At 42.1% G+C, this 21,579-nt stretch overlaps 1 protein-coding gene across 1 annotated transcript in view; it reads right to left on the bottom strand.

Moving 5' to 3' along the window:
* Window positions 1-708: 708 nt before the first annotated feature.
* Window positions 709-21,579, bottom strand: part of LOC139442412 (RNA-binding protein 25-like) — a 39,290-nt gene continuing 18,419 nt past the window's right edge. Inside the window, exons 2-5 of the mRNA XM_071223224.1 lie at window positions 18,708-19,027; window positions 6,552-6,742; window positions 4,829-5,065; window positions 709-759 (exon numbers count right to left, since the gene is read on the bottom strand). Coding sequence (XP_071079325.1) covers window positions 709-759; window positions 4,829-5,065; window positions 6,552-6,742; window positions 18,708-19,027 — 799 coding nt within the window. The remainder of the gene's footprint in view (window positions 760-4,828; window positions 5,066-6,551; window positions 6,743-18,707; window positions 19,028-21,579) is intronic.

Here is a 21,579-nt window from a genome sequence, read left to right as displayed (position 1 = left end):
TATACGCTGATACCGTGGCATTATGCGATATACCTCATTAGTAGCCATGGATACCATGATGCTATTCATTATGCCTCGGTACCACACCTGTACACATCGATGCTATACATGGATACCTTGACCCGTGAAGATCCTGGGTAGAATAGGTCTGCAGTAACCCATGCTTGCTGTCAAAGGCCACTACGCTTGTCGTAAGAAGCGACTGACGGGTTGATGCATGTCATCAATCCCGAATGCGTGGATTGATGCTCATGAATCACTGGATTGTCTGGCCTAGACTCGATTATTTACAGACCGCCGTCATACAGCTGGAATATTGCTGAGTGCGGCGTTAAACAACAAACCAAACAACCAAACAACCAACCAACATGGATACCTCAGTGCTATACAAGTACATATTTGCTTTAGTTCAAGACGTCATTTATATTGTTAGTGTATATTAAGCTGAGAAGATCTTAGGGTCTAACCAGCAGATCTTCGAAGGATGGTTTGGTAGTGATAGGTGATAGTGAAGGACTACGGATCTAACGAACAAAATTCAGTATGTTTTATTGAACGTGAGAGACGGCATTACTTTGGAAGTGGAATGGTGTCATTGTGTCACGATATTTCAGGTCACCCCTAACCAAACTATAGATTTCAGGACACGGACCACTGCGTAACTTATCGACGTATTTGTTGGAGTGTTAGTTCAACTGGTTTGATTCCTCACGTGAGGACCTCGAGTATTGGCAGGTAGCGTCCTCTGCCACGACCAAGCTGCAGCATTGGGTGAGTGAATGTTGTTTTGGGCCACATGCAACTATGTCAAATACCTATGACCAGCCGATCAAGTTTTGTCGCCTCAAACGATCAGATGTGGGGAACTGATGAAGGGAGTGCAATCTGTCTGAGTTATACGAAGGGAAATAAAGTCTGAGTTATACGAAGGGAAGTGCAGTATTAGTTCTACGAAGGGAAATAAAGTCTGGGTTATACAAAGGGAAATAAAGTCTGGATTATATGAAAGGAAGCGTAGTATGGGTTTTACGAAGGGAAATAAAGTCTGGGATATACGAAGGGAAATAAAGTCTGGGTTATACGAAGGGAAATAAAGTCTGGGTTATACAAAGGGAAAAAAAAGTCTGGGTTATACGAAGGGAAAAAAAGTCTGAGTTATACGAAGGGAAATAAAGCCTGAGTTATACGAAGGGAAGCGTAGTATGAGTTTAACGAAGGGAAATAAAGTCTGAGTTATACGAATGGAAATAAAGTCTGGGTTATACGAAAGGAAGCGTAGTATGAGTTTAACGAAGGGAAATTTAGTCTGGGTTATACGAAGGGAAATTTAATCTGGGTTATACGAAGGGAAATAAAGTCTGGGTTATACGAAGGGAAATAAAGTCTGAGTTATACGAAGGGACATAAAGCCTGAGTTATACGAAGGGAAGCGTAGTATGAGTTTAACGAAGGGAAATTTAGTCTGGGTTATACGAAGGGAAATTTAATCTGGGTTATACGAAGGGAAATAAAGTCTGGGTTATACGAAGGGAAATAAAGTCTGGGTTATACGAAGGGAAATTAAGTCTGAGTTATACGAAGGGACATAAAGCCTGAGTTATACGAAGGGAAGCGTAGTATGAGTTTGACGAAGGGAAATAAAGTGTGAGTTATACGAAGGGACATAAAGCCTGAGTTATACGAAGGGAAGCGTAGTATGAGTTATACGAAGGTAAATAAAGTCTGGGTTATAAGAAGGTAAATAAAGTCTGGGTTATACGAAAGGAAGCGTAGTATGAGTTTAACGAAGGGAAATTTAGTCTGGGTTATACGAATGGAAATAAAGTCTGGGTTATACGAAAGGAAGCGTAGTATGAGTTTAACGAAGGGCAATTTAGTCTGGGTTATACGAATGGAAATAAAGTCTGGGTTATACGAAAGGAAATAAAGTCTGGGTTATACGAAGGGAAATAAAGTCTGCGTTGTATGAAGGGAAATAAAGCCTGAGTTATACGAAGGGAGGCGTTGTATGAGTTTAACGAAGGGAAATTTAGTCTGTGTTATACGAATGGAAATAAAGTCTGTGTTATACGATTGAAATAAAGTCTGTTATACGAAGGGAAATAAAATCTGTGTTATACAAAGGGAAGTGTAGTATGAGTTTGACGAAGGGAAATAAAGTTTTGGTTATACGAAGGGAAATAAAGCCTGGGTTATACGAAGGGATCTAAAGTCTGGGTTATACGAAGGGAACTAAAGTCTGGGTTTTACGAAGGGAAATAAAGTCTGGGTTATACGAAGGGACATTCAGTCTGAGCTGTACGAAGGGAAGTGCAGTCTGGGCGTACATTTAGTTAACTATATCACAAAGTTTAGACGGCGTGTTTCCAAGTTTCTAGATAGCCCTATAAACACACTCCAGAAAAAGACAAATGTGTCTATGATAAATGATAAGGCGTTGACATGGGTTAAAGCTTTAATATCTGTTACGACAGCTGGATCGTAGACACCGGATTATTTCCAAGAAAACATGTCAGTTAGCACAATAACTTTCCTAACGAAATCTCAAATCTATCTCTATTTTTCTAGGAGCAAATATTTTAAGTGCTTAAACACGGGAAGTTAATGAAATTCGCATAAAGTTTAGACAAAGAATTTCCTATTTTCTCGCTTTAAGTTAAAACGTGTATGACTTAGTGGATTTTTGTCACAGTTAAGTACAGTTTAAAAACTGACGGGGATAATTCTCTTTTGAAGTTCACGTTCCTGTACAAATATGACCCTGTTGAGTACGTTCAAACAGGAAAAAAAGATTGGGGTAAACACTGTATTAACAAAATGACATCTAAAGCCATGTTTGTATATTTTAATCAAATCTCAATATACACTCTTCAAAAAAAGAAACGCACAGATAGTATGTAGTTCATTGAACCTGACTACACACAAAATCCGGTATATAAATTGGATATATGTTATTGGAAAATGTTGGTGGCCTGATATTCGACAATAGGTGCGTCAAAACGCAGCCATTGTCGATTTACAAAGTCTGAAACGGCATTGTTTTCACACTTGTTCAAAAATGTCGTGGAGGAAAACAGTAAAGCAAAATGCACGTGCAAGTTATGGCATTCGTAACTCGCAGTAGTGGCTATAAAAAGGCAAGCATAAGTCAATAATTTGTCATTCAACATTGATCAAGTTCGAAAATGCCGAGACTCAGAGCTGTCGATCGGAAAATCGCCATAGGACGTATCCAAAGAGGGGAATCACAGTCTTCTGTTGCACGCCACTGCAACGTCCACCACAACACTATTTGCCGCCTTTGTGACCGATACACACAGTTCAATTCCACTGCAGACCGTCCGAGAACCGGTCGACCAAGAGTTATCACCCCTGCACAGGATCGCTACATTCGACTGTTCCACCTACGTCATAGTAATGCCACAGCTACGGAGACTGCAGGACGAATCCCTGGTTTGAGGAGTATATCGGACCAGACTGTCAGGAACCATCTTCGCGAGGCTGGAATCCGACTCAGAAGACCGGTTATCGTCCCTGTTTTGCAACAGATCCATCGTCAGCGACGCTTGCGTTGGTGCCATACCTTACAGCCTTGGAATTAGAGAAACTGGAGACGAGTGTGGTTTAGCGATGAATCACGATTCCTTCTTCACCGGTGAGAGGGAAGACAACGTGTTTATCGTCGTCGAAATGTGCGTTTTGCCCCACATTGTGTACGTGAATTCGACAATTTCGGTGGCGGCCGTGTCATGGTGTGGGGGGCCGTATCCTACACCACCAGATCTGACTTGGTTGTGGTTCAAATTCTTCAACCCACCTTCTTCCAATAATTGACCGCCAGAGGGAGTTGTTTCAACAGGACAACGCTCCATCGCACACAGCTCGTGTCACGGTAGACTACCTTCATAATACCAACATCAACGCCTTGCCCTGGCCGTCGAGATCTCCAGATTTCAACCCAATCGAACACTTCTGGGATTAACTCGACCGACGTGTACGTCAACGCAAGAAACACGCCGCAGACACTCCAACAACTGACCAACGCGTTATAAGCGGAATGGCGCAGAATTCCGCAGGACAGAATTCGTACACTTATCAAGTCAGTGCCAAGGAAATAAAGAGCCGTGATTGCTGCCCGGGGCGGTCACACAAGATACTGAGTTCAGCGTAACCTTGTGGCCTCATGTGACATGACAATGAACAGTTTTCAATGAGTTTGTACAAAGACAAAATGTGACTATCGAGCTCCAAAATTTCATATTTGTATCTATGATATAAAAATAAATATATCGACTTTATTAGGTACAATGAATTTACTATAAATCTACCTGTGCGTTTCTATATGTTTTTTGAAGAGTGTAAGATCTTACATAGGTGTGTGTGTTTGCCATAAGGCACCACATCGAAAAGGAGACAACGTTTGCATATTTCAGTGACAGGCTTACAAAACCATGCCTAATGCGATTCCATGCCGTGATAAATTTCTTACCATGAGACACAATCATTGAGACAAGATTTGTTAACAATTGCCATTATTAGGCTCGTGCAATATAGACAGTCCTTGGGTACATTGGCTGGGCTACGATTGTCACGTGATGTGTCACGCAAAGCGCATGCGTAGTGCCAGCAAAATTGTGCTGAGTGTATTTTTTGCCCAAGCAATAAACAACATTTTCTCTTCAGTTTTTTTTCTCAAAGTTGACGTTGTATCTTCTGTATCTACGTATATATCCACAACAACCACGCCAACATCTACGCCAACATCCACACCAACATCTACGCCAACATTCACGCCAACATCTACGCCAACACCCACGCAAACACCTACGCCAACATCTACGCCAACATCGATGCCAACACCTACGCCAACATCCACGCCAACATCTACGCCAACATCCACACCAACATCTACGCCAACATCCACGCCAACATCTACGCCAACACCTACGCCAACATCCACGCCAACATCCACGCCAAAATCTACGCCAACATCCACGCCAACATCCACGCCAACATCCGCACCAACATCCACGCCAACATCTACGCCAACATCTACGTCTATCTTCTATGTATTTGTGGTTCAGACTCTGGAAGTGTTATTATTTCCTCGAATGTCGTAATTACATGAAATCTCGAAGATAAATATTTAAGAAGTTTTTTTCAATTTGGCATACAATTTGATCTTAATATTATTCCATATCACGACCCATATTCAGATGATGTCTTGAATTCCTAGAAAAGCGTGGGCCACGGGTGGCCCAGTCGTCTAAGGCGCCGCAGTACGCTGTACAGAGTTCCGTCCCCTGGGCACGCCAGAAACCTGTGATAGAGGGTTCGAATCCGAGTTCTCCCCGATTATTTGCCAGGTTTGTTAGCACCATACCATGATCGTGGCTTTCACCGAAGTGGTCAACGTCTGAGACCTGCATAACTGCGGGCTTTCCTCCCACATTAAGCTGACACACCGTGATATATCCGGAATACTGTTCTAAGCGGCGTTACACCCAACTCACTCACTTTTTAAAACGGTACATAATCATATTATGTTTAAATAATGAAACTAACTCATGGTTTTGTCTCCAATTATGTTTATCGTAAATAATACCGTTGATTGCATGTATTGATCATGGTATTCCTTTGAAAAGGAAATGATCGAGTAAGCTCTTTGAGCTTTTCACCAATTCTATTGACTATCAATAACATATGTTTTAATAAGAAATCTACATCCATGTCTACGTCTACCTTTGTTTCAACATCGACGGCTCCTGTCTACATTTACGTCTACGACTGTATCAACATTTGCCGCTCACCACCACATCTTCATCTGTTCATTCAGTGTATGTGTAACTCGACGTCTTCTACAAGGTACACAATTAGGTGAATGGGGTTTAACGTTGCGTCCAAGATTATTGAACTTATACAGAGACGTGCATGCATGTGTATGGCTGCTATTACTAGTCCAGACTGATGCCGATTTATAGTGCTAGGTCACTGAGATACCATGTCGCAGTTTAACATGAATACCCCACTCAGACACAGTGTACTGACTCCTAGCCGACCAGTCCTTGTTTTAGCCCCTTAATGCCGAGCGCCAGGCAGGGTAACAACAAATACCACCTTTTATTGTAATTTGGTATGACGCGGCCGGGGATCGAACCCCGGACCTTCCACTCTCCGGCGGACGCTCTACCTCTAGACAACGGAGGCGGTTGTACACAATGAAATATCTTAAATCCATATCTACTTCTCTACACCTACATCTAGGGACGTGTGTAATGGGTGTATAATGCACAGCAACACCTCAATGTCTGGATACTACCCACGGGCTCGAGTGTTATTACTATTTCTACTATGTTCGTGTGTTTGTTATTTAACGCCGCACTCAGCAATATTCCAGCTATATGACGGCGGCCTGTAAATAATCGAGTCAGGACCAGACAATCCAGTGATTGACGTTGTGAACAGCCGGGGTACGATGCCACGCTATCAACCGGGACTGACCACCTGATCCATTCTGTCGCCTCTAACGACCCGCATAGGTTTATGGTGACCCCTAACCCGGAATCCCCTAGGGGCATTTCTTCTTCTTCTTCTTCTTCTTCTTCTTCTTCTTCTTCTTCTTCTACTACTACGACTACTACTGCTGCTGCTGCTGCTGCTGCTGCTGCTGCTGCTGCTGCTGTTGCTGCTACTTTTAAAACTTCTACTTTACTACTGCTACTGCTGCTACTAGTACAGTAAACTACGGTTATAACGAACTCAACGGGACCACTAATTTTAGTTCGTTATAACCGTAGTCCGTTATAAGCATATTACAGCATAACTACAGCAAACAGTCGGGACAAAAAAGTATGTTTGTTATATCCGTCAGTTCGTTATAAGTGTGTTGGTTATAAACGTAGTTTACTGTACTACTACTACTACTGCTCCTGCTACTATTATTATTATTATTACTACTACTATACTACTGCATCTACTACTACTACTATTACTACTACTGCTGCTGCTACCGCTGCTACTACTACCACTACTACTATACTACTTGTTTTACTTCTAGTACCACTACCACCACCACTTTCACTACCACTACTACTACTACTACTACTACTACTACTACTACTACTACTACTACTACTACTACCACTACTACTCTAATACTACTGCTATACTACTACTACATCTATAACTACTACTATTACTTCTACTACTACTATACTATTATTACTAGTAGTAGTACTACAACTACCACCACTACTTCTTAAACATGCCAACCTTTATCCTTCTTATTTTTTTAACTTTATTAACAAACTGTGTATCTTATACTTTTATACAACGCTCCTACTCCATGCCACGCCGACAACCCCTCCCTCCCCTCCCCTCCCCTCCACCACCACCCCCTCCCTCCCCCACCTCACTTTCCTCCCACCCACCCAACCACCCTCTTTCCTAAGTCAACTCCTTAACCTACCCCCTCCAGTTGAGTCAGCCTCATGGTACGACTGCCTCTACTCTGACATGACAAAATCCAAAACACTATCCCCTCCTCGACCCCGTCCCCCTGTTGTTATCAGGAGCCAGGGTGTCCATATATCAGTCAAGCGGGGGGCTGGCAGATTTATATGCCGGCAATAACGCTCGGCACCCAGTGTCACGGCCGGGCGCTGTGCAGTTCCTCTTCCTATACACAAGTGTCAATAATGGGACGGGCTGAATAAGTCTCTAGACAGTGGGAATAAGCTGAATAAGTCACAAGAAGGTCGGGATAGGCTGAATACGTCACTAGACAGTAAGGACGAGCTTAATAAGTCATTAGAAAGTCGGGGCAAGCAGAAAAAGTCACTAGACAGTCGAGAAAAGCTGAATTAGTCACTAGACAGCCGATTTTAGCAATATTCCAGCAATACACCAGAAATGGGCTTCACAAATTGTACCCATGTCCGGAATCGAACCTGGTTCTTCGGCGTGACGAACGAACGCTTTAACCACTGGGCTACCTGACCGCGCCCACGAGTCAGTCGGAACAAGCTGGATAAGTCATTACACGTCGAGATAGGTCGGGGCACGCTGAATACATCGCAAGACTTTTAAATATGTATGTGTCCGAGTTCTGTCTGTGGGCGTTTGTGTTTGTGCGTTTTATTAATGTGTGTGTGTGTGTGTCCGAGCGAGTTATGCATGTGTGTATGTGTGTGTGTGTGTGTGGCTTGACACTGCAGGGCGTGTGAGTTCTCACCCTGTGAACAACACATCCACACATTGTGACGTGGCCTGTGTGTCCGACTATTCCCAACATATACACATTCCCACATATACAGATGTCCTAAATACACCAGGCTTCCAGCGGAAAACATATGTTGGGGAATTCGACCAAGCTTTGTCGCCCACAGGACCCTGTCAAACATACATACAGATATTTAGAAGACCTAAAAATAAGAATAAGGCGATCTGAAAAAAACAACTACGTCTATTTATGGCCGTGAGACCCCAACGACAGATCTACGCAACACGCAATACGCACCTCAAATACTCCATATGTTCAACACAGAAATGTTATCTGATATTTATATTTTTCATTATATTTTTTTATGTCCAGCAATTTGAGATTGATATGAGTGTTATCGCGTGTCACTGTAAACGCATCGCCAATGTAATTGCGGGAAACTGCACTTAAGTATTATAAATCATTTGAAATACATACAAAAGAAACTAGAATTACAATCTATGGAAGGGTAACTTCACCAAAAAAAAGATTTTGTTCAAGTTGCGCGCTGTTTTGGCTGAGATCTTGACTGTGATGTACCCGTCGTTTGTCGTTGTTCTGTCGTTGACGTTGTTCTATCGTTGTCGTTGTTCTCGTGTTTGTCGTTGTTTGTCTAATATTCTTGTTCTATGAATACTTGTGCGTGTTCACGTGCGTCACATTTACAAATGTGTGTGTATCTGTGTCTGTATTGAACTAGAAATTATAACTATATTTAATAGACATTAGTGAATATGTTCTATTCTTCAATTATTATTTTTTAAAACGCCTACTCCCATGGGAGTGATTTGAAATAAGTCAGTTTGATATTTGTGTCTCTTGTTTCACTAACAGACGCATCTAGTTCTATGTTGTCATTGTCAAACTACACCTACGACAAGCCACTTAATGCAATAACAACGAGCGCAGGTTTTACAAAATAAGTTCTCAATAAGATAAGAAGTCGATAGGGGATCGAATTAAAATCAGAATGTAAATTGATGAAATGTTAAATCTTGTTTATTTATTTTCATTTTCGACATAATTATAGCTATAACCATTCAACAAAATACAAAATCGTAATTCAGTGCATATATTTATCCCCTATAATCCTCACATTTTCCCAAATTATTGCTGAAATATTACATCAATCCATGCGATTTTATCTGTGTTTATTGCCGGCATTGAGTCCCAGAAACTGTAGCAAGTTAACGATAGTGACAAACGAAATCGCTTGCAACAGAAACCCATAATCGTCTCGACGGGAGGTGGATTGTCCAGATGACGAGTTGGAAAAAGGCAAGAGACAAAGATATAGTTGATTTTAGCCTAAGGTCTTAACTAAATGAGGGGGAGCTAACAAAACCTTCCATCAGACCGTATATGTCTGTACCGGTAAAGCACCTTGAGCCTCGTGGGGCTGATAAGAACGTTCAATGCTAAAGGCCGTGTTTAATATTACAGGCAAGCAAATTGTCCTACCATTTCCGAGACAGTCAACAATTCAAGTCGAATCTTTCTTTGAATAAGCCTATCGTAACTATATGAATGCTAGCGACTTCAGTTTAAAAATACGAAGATTCCATTGAATCGGCACTCCGAGTCTGTGTTACGAGATTTCGGATCTTAAAGTTACCCGACACTATTTGATGCGTGCGCCGAGCACGAGAGTAGCCCCGCAGCAGTCGGCCAGCCCGGGCTTTAATTGGGTGGGCGGGGCGTAAAGCGCAGTTTCAATTTACAACGTTTGTTCATGGGATTTCCTCGCGCCATGATTAATTCATCAACACCGGTAATGAAGGAAGGCGTAGACACATGCTGGCGCTGTGTCAAGGCTGGTCCGGCAAGCAGCACTGTCCTGGTGTTACGTACAAGCGTTCGTGTTGGGGCCAACTTGTCCCTGTTTTACTTTTAAATTGGTGGGTAATTCCACATCACGCCCCTAATTTTATTTGGTGCCTCATCCAACGGCACCATCCCCGTGAATGGAAATTAAAACTTTGGGCTATAGGGAAATTAGACTTCGAAATAAGATGGATCGCAGCCTTGACAAATTGAGCAGACAATGTGGCCAAATTGAGCACAAGAAACGGCCGATTTATGGAAAGTGTCAACAGAATAACTCCAATTACATAGATTTTCCAAAATGACACATGCTGAATGCTTTGATTGAAGCTTGGCTTTTAAGTATTCAACTTACTTACCCCGTTTTGTTCGCGTCGCTGCCGACCGCGACCAGAAAGCAGGGGGAATTCAGGCCACCGGTCAGCTGTCACGGGTCGGAAGGGTAATAGGAAATCATTTGGTCATATTGTCCAGTTTCTTCTCCAAGAGGCTACTTCAGAATGACCCCTCTTGAAACCCTGGTAAGGGGAACATCCCGGTATTGACCACCACTGACCATCACACTTCTAGGGCCACTTTCACAGATGGACTTTCCAAAGACGCCCATGCTGTATACAGAATGTATATAAAGCTAAATGGAAAAAATAAATGGAATTATTTATCTTGTCCCTTGATAAACATTTCATTTGTACGTGCAGGTGAGGTTTAGAAAGGTAAACAACATGGAATAAATTAACATGAATGCAAACAAACACAAATATTGATAAAACTGTCGAATGTTCTTAACAAAAGTACGGTTTCGACCTCAGAAGATGTTTCGTGAATTTAATTAAAGGGATACATTTTTAGAAAATTACGGAGACGAAGAAGATGAAAAAAATATTTTACCTTCATGTAAATGCAGTACTATAAAATCCACGTTCACATTTCAGCTTACATAAGAGCTTCGCTGTAAATGTTTACCTATAACCCTAACAATCAGATTATTTCTTTTTTTTTCTTTTTTTCACTTTATCTTTGTTTCATCTCAATGGATTAAGGTAATAAATTATCCTTAAATTGGAGAGTGAAAAGGGGGTTCATGAATGGAATGTGCTACACATAAGTCTGTTTTGTGATGTCTGGATGACGCTGACATGCTGACAAGCATTCATTCCAGTGTTTGTCACCCAATCTTCATGAGTCTTAATATGTGTTTCACGCCGTCACAATATTTACCATTTCTTTGTTTGTTCTTGAAATTATCACTTCTTTTTGTTTTCTCAAGTTATTAACACAAACATAATGTCAAGGGTATTAACAAAATTAAATTACTCACAACCCGCTTCTCATAACTATCAAACACTTAAGTGAATTTCGTCAAAGAGGGTGTCAGCAGTTTGACTGACGGGTTTCAAGATTGACAAAGATTATTTACAGGAGTCTTGTACAAAATCCCTTTCCGCGCCCCCTGATAACTAAGACAATGGGTTTTAATCCCCAAACCAACGTGAAGAGGGTAAATTTTAAAGATAAAATCATAACACTCTTGATTTTACCCAGCTATACTTTTCCCTCACAGGGATTATGTTTTCTTTGTCTTCCAATACTTAACGGCACACCTGGCCCCTGTAATGACATGAAATATTCATACGCAGTGTGGAAGTGTTTGTGAACAAGTTGTGAAGTGGTCAGTAAGAGGATAGCGAAGGGCTACCTATCTGCCCCTACTCCTGTTGGGGTAATTATATCGACGGGTGTTGTGCTTATCGTGCGGAGACGATATCTCCAGTGTATCCCAGTTTAATATGAGACGGTACGCTAATATTCCACGATGTTTATGCACAGTATCTGTACTTCATACGGGTGTAAATAAATATAGTTTATTTGGCTAAATAAAACATTTATGTCCATATTTAATGAGACTACAGTCTGCTATGGCATTGTGTTGTATTCGTATACGTGACCTTGGTCTATTTAATACACTGTGACGCGAAATGGCTTCGCAAGAAAACGTTAAAAATTCATTAAGCTGTCGTGTGTTATGAGTTATCGCCAAATCGAAAATTTAACGAATCTACGAACATCTCTATAACATTTATTTCCAAAGATGACACACTATATAGTTTGCAGGGTCGATTTGGATTGAAATAGATTACGTTTATGTGGCTTTGGAATGAGGAGGCACGAGTGGTCCTTAGGCATAACAGAAGCCTATAATTGTGAGTTCGACTCCTAGATTCGCCCTGAATGGGTTTCTAGGTTTGTAAGCGCCATATACGTGGATGTGGGTTTCACCAAAGTTGCAAATTTTAGGCTTTCTGTCCTCATCAAGCTGGGGGCGGTCGGGTAGCCTAGTGGTTAAAGCGCTCTCGTCGCGCCGAAGATCCGGGTTCGATTCCCGACACGGGTACAATGTGTGAAGCCCATTTCTGGTGTCCCCCGCCGTGATATTGCTGGAATATTGCTAAAAGCAGTGTAAAACCATGCTCACTCCCTCACCAGGCTGACACGGTCTGAAATAACTGAAATACTGTTCAAAGCGGCTTTAAATCCACTCACTCATATGATATAACCATAGGGGCGGGTATATAAGTGGAATTATTCCAGTAATTACCACTGAGCCATATCATCTGCCTGCTAGTTTGTTCCAATTGTTTTTCTTGCTTGCAGAAAAGGCCCATTGCTTCGTGATGTCATATGGATGATGTCATCCATTGGTCATGACGATTGGGTTCGATAATACTGAGTGAGTGAGTATGGTTTTACGTGACTTTTAGCAATATTCCAGCAATATCACGGCGGGAGACACCAGAAATGGGCTTCACACATCAGTACCCGTGTCGGGAATCGAACCCGATAATAGCCCAACTGAGCTAATGTCTGTATTTCAGATGAGTAAACCCACATTCTTCTACATTTTCTCATAACAAGAAGGCTGTGGGTATTATTAAGAATAACCCACTCGGCTCGGAACTTAGAACATCTATTAACTCGGGACAATTAGTCAGTAATTATGCTTTCGGTTTCAAATTAAATATTTACGGGTATGAGTGAGTGAGTGAGTGAGTGAGTAATTAGATGCCGCTTTGGGCAGTGTTCCAGTGACATCGATCGTGGCGCCACCAGTGGCCATTACGAGTTATGTCCCTTCTTTGTCCCTGCTATAGACCAATAAGATTTCACCTCTTATATCACTTGCATTTCCTTCAAACAGAATGGCGGGGCCATCTAATAGATAATCAAAATCTATATATTAATAAAACAGGTCTTAGCCCGCGAAGTGCACCAGATCACGTGAGCACCTTGATAAAAACATGAAACTATTAGCAAAATATCTGTCGGTACACAGTTGACGGTACACATGCTTTGGAAATACTGCAGTCGACGGGCATCCACTTCCTGTAATCCATGTTGTTTACGAACCGGATGTCAGTTTTGATTGGACTATGCAAAGTGAGTGAGTGAGTATGGTTTTACACCGCTTTTAGCAATATTCTAGCAATATCACGGCGGGGAACACCAGAAATGGGTTTCAAACATTGTAACCATGTTGGTATTCGAACCCCGGTCTTCGGCGTGACGAGCGAACGCTTTAACCACTAGGCTACCCGACCGCCCCGACTATGCATAGACTCGTTAGTCCAGCCAAACTGTATCTCCGACATTCTAGCCTAGTTCGGCAAGGGGGAAAACTAGACTTTCATGGTCAGTTAATTTTTTTGAAAGATGACCACTTTGGTGAAACCAACCAGTGCGGACATGGTGCGGACAAACCAAGAATCATAATCAGAGCGAATATGGGATTCAAACCCACGATTTTAGATTGTGAAATGCCTATTGGGCGTCACTGTGTAAGGCGAATTGCGACAGTGTGACGATTTGGCCACCCGTGCCCGCCAGAATGTTGAAATATTCGTGCCAAACTTGTCAATGTGAAATACAGTGTCAGTATGTTATGAAAAGTTAAACTTAGAAGTCAAGGCACATGTCTACGGAAGCGTAGTAGGGCCACGGTGATTTGTTTTGTCTAAGTATCTCCTACGAAGGACTAAGTATCTTTTACGTAGGACTTAGAATCTCCTACGTAGGACTTAATATCTCCAACGTAGGACTTAGTATCTCCTACATAGGACTTACTATCTTCTAAGTAGGACTTACTATCTCCTACGTAGGACTTAGTACCTCCTACGTAGGACTTAATATCTCCTACGTAGGACTTAGTATCTCCTACGTAGGACTTAGTATCTTCTACGTAGGAGATAGGAAGTCCAACGTAATAGATACTAAGTCCTACGTAGGAGATACTTAGACAAAAAAATCACCGTGGCACTACTACGCTTCCGTACATGACAAACCGGGAATGGGTGAGTTGTGTTATCCGTATCATGTTTATTTTACGGATGCCTGCAATGTAACAGTCTATGACGGACTATAACAGCAACATTTCATCTATACCACGGTGATCTGTAATCAGCAATACTACATTATACCATATATCACAGGCGTCTGAAACCAGCAATATTACATCTAAATCACAGGCGTCTGTAACCAGCAATAGTACATCTAAATCACAGGCGTCTGTAACCAGCAATATTACATCTAAATCACAGGCGTCTGTAACCAGCAATAGTACATCTAAATCACAGGCGTCTGTAACCAGCAATGGTACATCTATATCACAGGCGTCTGTAACCAGCAATAGTACATCTATATCACAGGCGTTTGTAACCAGCAATAGTACATCTATATCACCGGTGTCTGTAACCAGCAATAGTACATCTATATCACAGGCGTCTGTAAACAGCAATATTACATCTATATCACCGGCGTCTGTAACCAGCAATAGTACATCTAAATCACAGGCGTCTGTAACCAGCAACAGTACATCTAAATCACAGGCGTCTGTAACCAGCAATAGTACATCTAAATCACAGGCGTCTGTAACCAGCAATAGTACATCTAAATCACTGGCATCAGTAACCAGCTGTAATACAGTCATATGTCGGGCGTCTGTAACCAGCATTATTACATTTGTATCACGGACGTCTGTAACTTGTTTGTTTGTTTGTTTGTCTGTTTGTTGTTTAACGCCGCACTCAGCAATATTCCAGCTATATGCCGGCGGTCTGTAAACAATGGAGTCTAGACCAGACAATCCAGTGATTGATATCATGACCATCGATCCACGCAATTGGAATAAGATGACATGCATAAACCAAGTCAGCGAGCCTGACCACCCGATCCCGTCAGTCGCCTTTTACGGCAAGCATGGGTTGCTGAAGAACCATTCTACCCCACGCCTGTAGCTATCAAAATTAGAAGTATATGACAGGCATCTGTAACCAGAAACATTCCATCTTTGCAGGAAGGATCTCCGGTGGAGTCTGCTAGGGAGGACATAGAGCCACGTCGTCGGGGTACGATGACACGACAAGGCAGCCAGGCGCAGACTGACCACCAGCTTGTTGCCCCATCGTGCTGACTATCACAACAGGTTCCTGGCTATTGCTATACCGTCCTGGTGCAAGCAGTGCTCGAAATGTTCTTTGTTTGAAATTTCCCGATATGCCTGACCAGTGGGAACAAAATACAAAAAAAACATTCAAACCATAACTGACCTTTCGAGGCTAATCTAATTTCGGAATGAACGAATCGCAAATAAACGTTGATGGATGTGGCACACTCACTCACTCACTCACTCACTCACTCACTCACTCACGGGTGTTGATAATTGTTATGTCAAAAGACACTAGGGTTAGGTTCTATATTCGTTTTCCCAAACTGGCTTCCGCTTGGGTGATATAGCTGCAATGAAATTGCATCTCAATACTATGCAGGCCGTTGTGACGTCACCGTAACCAATCAAATGACATCACTAATCAATCTGCCATTGATGCTGTTCATCTGCATCTTTTACATCCAATACACTGAATATTTTATTGGAAAATATCCTAATGGTATTTGAGAAGTATCTCTCTTTTATAAGGCGTTTCTCAGTCCATCCTACATTCCACGCTGTTGCGATTTAAGCAAACGAAAACCCATACCACACCGGCATGTTTCAAAGCGTCAAAGGTAGATATACTCAGCGCCAAAAGAAACGCGAACCATAGAAACATATGGAGTGAGTGAGAGAGTATGGTTTTACGCCGCTTTTAGCATTATTCCAGCAAATGGGCTTCACGCATTGTACCAATGTCGGGAATCGAACCCGGGTATTCGGCGTGACGAGCGAACGCTTTAACCACTAGGCTACCCGACCGTACCTAGTTTCTAGAGAAGTTTGTACGTTAAGAAGAGATGTTTCACATGTGTACCAATTAATGACGAAACTAACAATCAGTCAAGTGTAACCACAGCGTCTTTATTCGTATTACAATATGCTGCACGTGATTTCCAAAACGTTACACGCTAATCCCGCACGAGACAAATGGTGCATTTCGAACCATGGATCTATGACGTCACATGTAATGCGTTCATGAGCGTCGGTTCACACAACAAACCAGTATGTTCGTTTGTGCATCGAACCAATCTAATATCTCTTGAATATGAGTAATTCTTCATATATTAACCAACATGTATGATATTCACGTTTCTTGTGGCGGTGAGTATATAAACAAACTTATAACCTTGAGCATGTTGGCGTGGACGTTGACGTTAACGAACAGTTCTTCACAACCAGCGTTATGAATACACGAATATATAAACCACACATGAACCTCGCCAATTCCTTGTATCAAATTCCGTTCTAATCTTGTCCACGTGAACTCTGTGACATTCTATTTGTGTGTCGTGTGTACGGGGTGTTGCTGGAAGCAATGATTGCTGTAACGCCTTAGCAGTATTAGTTCCACCTCGCTCGTTCCCCGCCAGCAACCAGCATCAAGCATTCAACTCTCACGTCCTACTAACATCATACAGTAATTGCTAAGCCTGCCTAGTTTTCATTGGGGTGAAAAATCGTGTTTAATTGCTTCAACATCCTTCTTTGCTCGTTATGTTAGGCTAAATGCGTTCCCTTTAGACATCGATGTGGATTCGGAGCGCCCTGGCCCCAACCTATGCCCCAACCCGCCATGGGCTACAGGACCAAGCCGCTGGTCGCACTTTCCGCCAAATTTGTCAGTCACTGTAGCGGTGCTGTGCATCTCACCCCCATCCATCCCCCCGCGCGTGAGGCCCGGGGGACCTGCCGGACTGTAATTAGGCTAATTTTTCAGTGTAACATATTTGTTGCATTCCATCAAGTAGCTCGATTATGGAGGTAGCACAATCCAGCCATGGCGCTCAGTCTAATAGTGTCGTCTGCTCTGATACCAAGACCTGCGGAAGGTTGTGATTTCAGGATTTGGAGGAAACAATGATCTCCCGGAAACAAAGATTGTAAGGCGTTGCTCACAAATCATGATGTTTCTCGTGTGATCAGGCGATGAACGCTAAATGAGCACGTTTTCCGTTTGAGTAACCTAACCTCGTGGCGACGTCGGCTTCGGTGGCAGCGACTGTCAACGTTACAACTCGGTAATTAGAACGAAAACCAACAGGCAATGTTTTTTTCTGCTCCTGATGCAAGACTGGTCCTCGCCACTGGGCTAGGGCCATGGCAGAATTCACTTCCAAGCTGTAATGCCGGAATAAAAGGCTTTGTTTTTTGTGGTTGGGCTTAGCACGAAACTATGACAATGTATAAATAAGGCTTTTATCTTCGCGCTACCTAATCGGCCACAATGCCGGAGTCGTGTTGCAGCGCCACCCTACGGCAAACCGCGGATCAAAGGATGTATCTACAAAAGATTAAACGATACTAGGACCTCCAGATGTTGGGCTTGGGAGGGGGGTACGGAGGGGGTCGGGAAGGACTCAAACAATCAGCATGGGACCCATAGAAAAGGAAAGGATCTTCAACTTGTGTGGCAAGAATGCTATAAGACGTATTATATGATTTATTAATGGGCTTAATAATGTGTAGCTTGTTCCTGGTAGGTGTGAAAGTTGCCTACAGACAGTTCTAGTCTTATAGGTGGTTCCGTAACTGCGCGTTTGTTATAATTTAACGTAACGTCGGCAGTGTCTCGGTCATATGCGATATATAGTGTGTTATAATATCTGTTTGTCGTTTTTTTGTATAGACATGGTGTAGAAAAGCATTGATAGACACATATACTTTAATAGTAAATACAGTAATCATATAAAAAAAACTTTTTTCCATGTGTTTCTAGGATCTCTCTCTCTCCCTTTCTCTCTCTCTCTCTTTCACTCTCTGTAACATGTGCTGTCTCTATCACACACATGTACTTTTCTCTTTCTCTCCCTTTCTCTCTCTCTCTCTCTCTCTCTCTCTCTCTCTCTCTTTCTCTCTCACACTCCCTCCCTCCCCCTCCCTCTCTTTCTTTCACTCTCTATAGGATGTCCTGTATCTCTTACATTCTTCTCCTTCCTCTCTTTCCACCCTCTCTCTCCCTTTCTCTCTCTATAGGATGTCCTGTTGCTCTCACATTCTTCTCCTTCCTCTCTTTCCCCCCTCTCTCTCCCTTTATCTCTCTGTAGGATGTCCTGTCTCTCTCACTTACCTCTCCTTCCTCTCTTTCCCCCCTCTCTCTCCCTTTCTCTCTCTGTAGGATGTCCTGTCTCTCTCACTTACTTCTCCTTCCTCTCTTTCCACCCTCTCTCTCCCTTTTTCTCTCTATAGGATGTCCTGTTGCTCTCACATTCTTCTCCTTCCTCTTTTTCCCCCCTCTCTCTCCCTTTCTCTCTCTATAGGATGTCCTGTTGCTCTCACATTCTTCTCCTTCCTCTCTTTCCACCCTCTCTCCCTTTTTCTCTCTATAGGATGCCCTGTCTCTCTCACATTCTTCTCCTCCCTCTCTTTCCACCCTCTCTCCCTTTCTCTCTCTATAGGATGCCCTGTCTCTCTCACATTCTTCTCCTTCCTCTCTTTCCACCCTCTCTCCCTTTCTCTCTCTATAGGATGTCCTGTCTCTCTCACATTCTTCTCCTTCCTCTCTTTCCACCCTCTCTCTCCCTCTCTCTCACACACTTACTTTCTGTAACATGTGCTGTCTCTCTCACTTACTTCTCCTTCCTCTCTTTCCACCCTCTCTCCCTTTCTCTCTCTATAGGATGTCCTCTCGCTCTCACATTCTTCTCCCTCCTCTCTTTCCACCCTCTCTCCCTTTCTCTCTCTATAGGATGCCCTGTCTCTCTCACATTCTTCTCCTCCCTCTCTTTCCACCCTCTCTCTCCCTTTCTCTCTCTATAGGATGCCCTGTCTCTCTCACATTCTTCTCCTTCCTCTCTTTCCACCCTCTCTCTCCCTCTCTCTCACACACTTACTTTCTGTAACATGTGCTGTCTCTCTCACTTACTTCTCCTTCCTCTCTTTCCACCCCCTCTCCCTTTCTCTCTCTATAGGATGTCCTGTCGCTCTCACATTCTTCTCCTTCCTCTCTTTCCACCCTCTCTCCCTTTCTCTCTCTATAGGATGCCCTGTTGCTCTCACATTCTTCTCCTTCCTCTCTTTCCACCCTCTCTCTCCCTCTCTCTCACACACTTACTTTCTGTAACATGTGCTGTCTCTCTCACTTACCTCTCCTTCCTCTCTTTCCACCCTCTCTCTCCCTTTCTCTCTCTATAGGATGTCCTGTCTCTCTCACATTCTTCTCCTTCCTCTCTTTCCACCCTCTCTCTCCCTCTCTCTCACACACTTACTTTCTGTAACATGTGCTGTCTCTCTCACTTACTTCTCCTTCCTCTCTTTTCACCCTCTCTCATTTCTCTCTCTCTTTCTCTCTCTCTTACTCTCTGTAACATGTGCTTCTCTATCACATACATGCACTTCCCTCTCTCTCTTTCTCTCTCTCTTACTCTCTGTAACATGTGCTTCTCTATCACATACATGCACTTCCCTCTCTCTCTTTCTCTCTCTCCTATAAAAATCCCATAATATTCGACGTGACGAATATAGGTTTATCACGTTTAACTGTTAATCCTCTTCATGTAAAGTTTTCAGTTCAGTTAGTCATATTATTTACATACAAACCTCTAAGATACTTGTAGGATGTCAAGATGATGATAAGATATCATGATATACAAGTAATTTAATATCTAATAATCATGCCCACAAGATGTTGTTTCAGATGCAAGAAGAAAATTCATACAATAAAATCATCGACGAAAACATAAAGATACCCACTGCAAGATATCGGTAAATCAGAAATCAATTTCAACCTACCACTTGGAAAAATACATCAATTTGACCCGTTTTTGTCTATATAATGTCAGAAGGAGACTCCAGGTAAAATTTCAATAAACTAATTCTTGTTTATCTTAAATCAATTTTGATCAAACCCGCAAGTTAGTTTGTGTAAACACTGCCTCCACGTGCGGCGCACGGTTGTCTATTTCAGGAGTTATGAAATTGACATTTGGCCGATTGGACAGATACATGACAATTGATGAAATGTTCGCTGCGGCTAGACCTTTTGTCTCTTGTATTGCACTTTCAGGAACAGTAGCTCTGTTCTTTCCTGTTTTTAGAGCTCGCACATCAAAGATGTGTGCGACTGTGACACATATTTCTCTATGCGCTGCGAATTCTGAAAGCTCAATTTTCGCAAAGTCCCTGTAAACGTATGACTATTTTGAATTCACCGGGCACATGGACTTTCAACACAGAATGAAGATAATAGGTTCAAGGTATTACTTGTTTAGGAATATGGCTCCATGGTGACCACACTGCAAGTGACCAAAACTAATTTCTTTATGGCAATACAAATCAGAGAAAGTCAAAAGTCAGGATTGTTTATTTAAAACCATTTCAAATGACGTTGTGTTTCTATATATTCCAGTACATATTACCTAAAGTTACAACATACCGAAAGCCTGCTAATTTTAGTGTATGTTATTTGTACATAATAACGAATGATTTAGGCAGTTAGCGGAAGGAGATGCAGAAGATCACATGTACAGTGAAACCTCGTAAATCCGGACCGTTCCCACTAAAACTGTCCGCATAAGCGAATCATGTGTAAATAGTTCTGTCTGGATAAACTGTTATTATGGTCACACATATTAACTTTCCAGAAGACCGTGGTTCCAGAATAACGAGGTCCGGACTACGGAGGTTTCACTGTATACACATACGAACATACACATACGAACACATACATACATATATATATATATACATGCATACACAAACATACATACACACACATACATACACACAGATACACATATATACACACACTTACAAATACATACACATATATACACACACTTACACATACATACACATATATACACACACTTACACATACATACACACATATATATATATATATATATATATATATATATATATATATATATATATATATATATATATATATACACACACATACACACACATACATACACATATATACACATACTTACACACATATATATACACGCATACACACACATACATACACACAAATACACAAATATACACACACTTACACATACATACA

Source organism: Haliotis cracherodii, unplaced genomic scaffold, assembly GCF_022045235.1.
Source record: "Haliotis cracherodii isolate W230 unplaced genomic scaffold, xgHalCrac1.p SCAF_5, whole genome shotgun sequence".
Lineage (NCBI taxonomy): Eukaryota > Metazoa > Mollusca > Gastropoda > Lepetellida > Haliotidae > Haliotis > Haliotis cracherodii.
The sequence above is the reverse complement of the archived record's forward strand: the minus strand, read 5'-3'. Positions and strand labels throughout refer to the sequence as shown.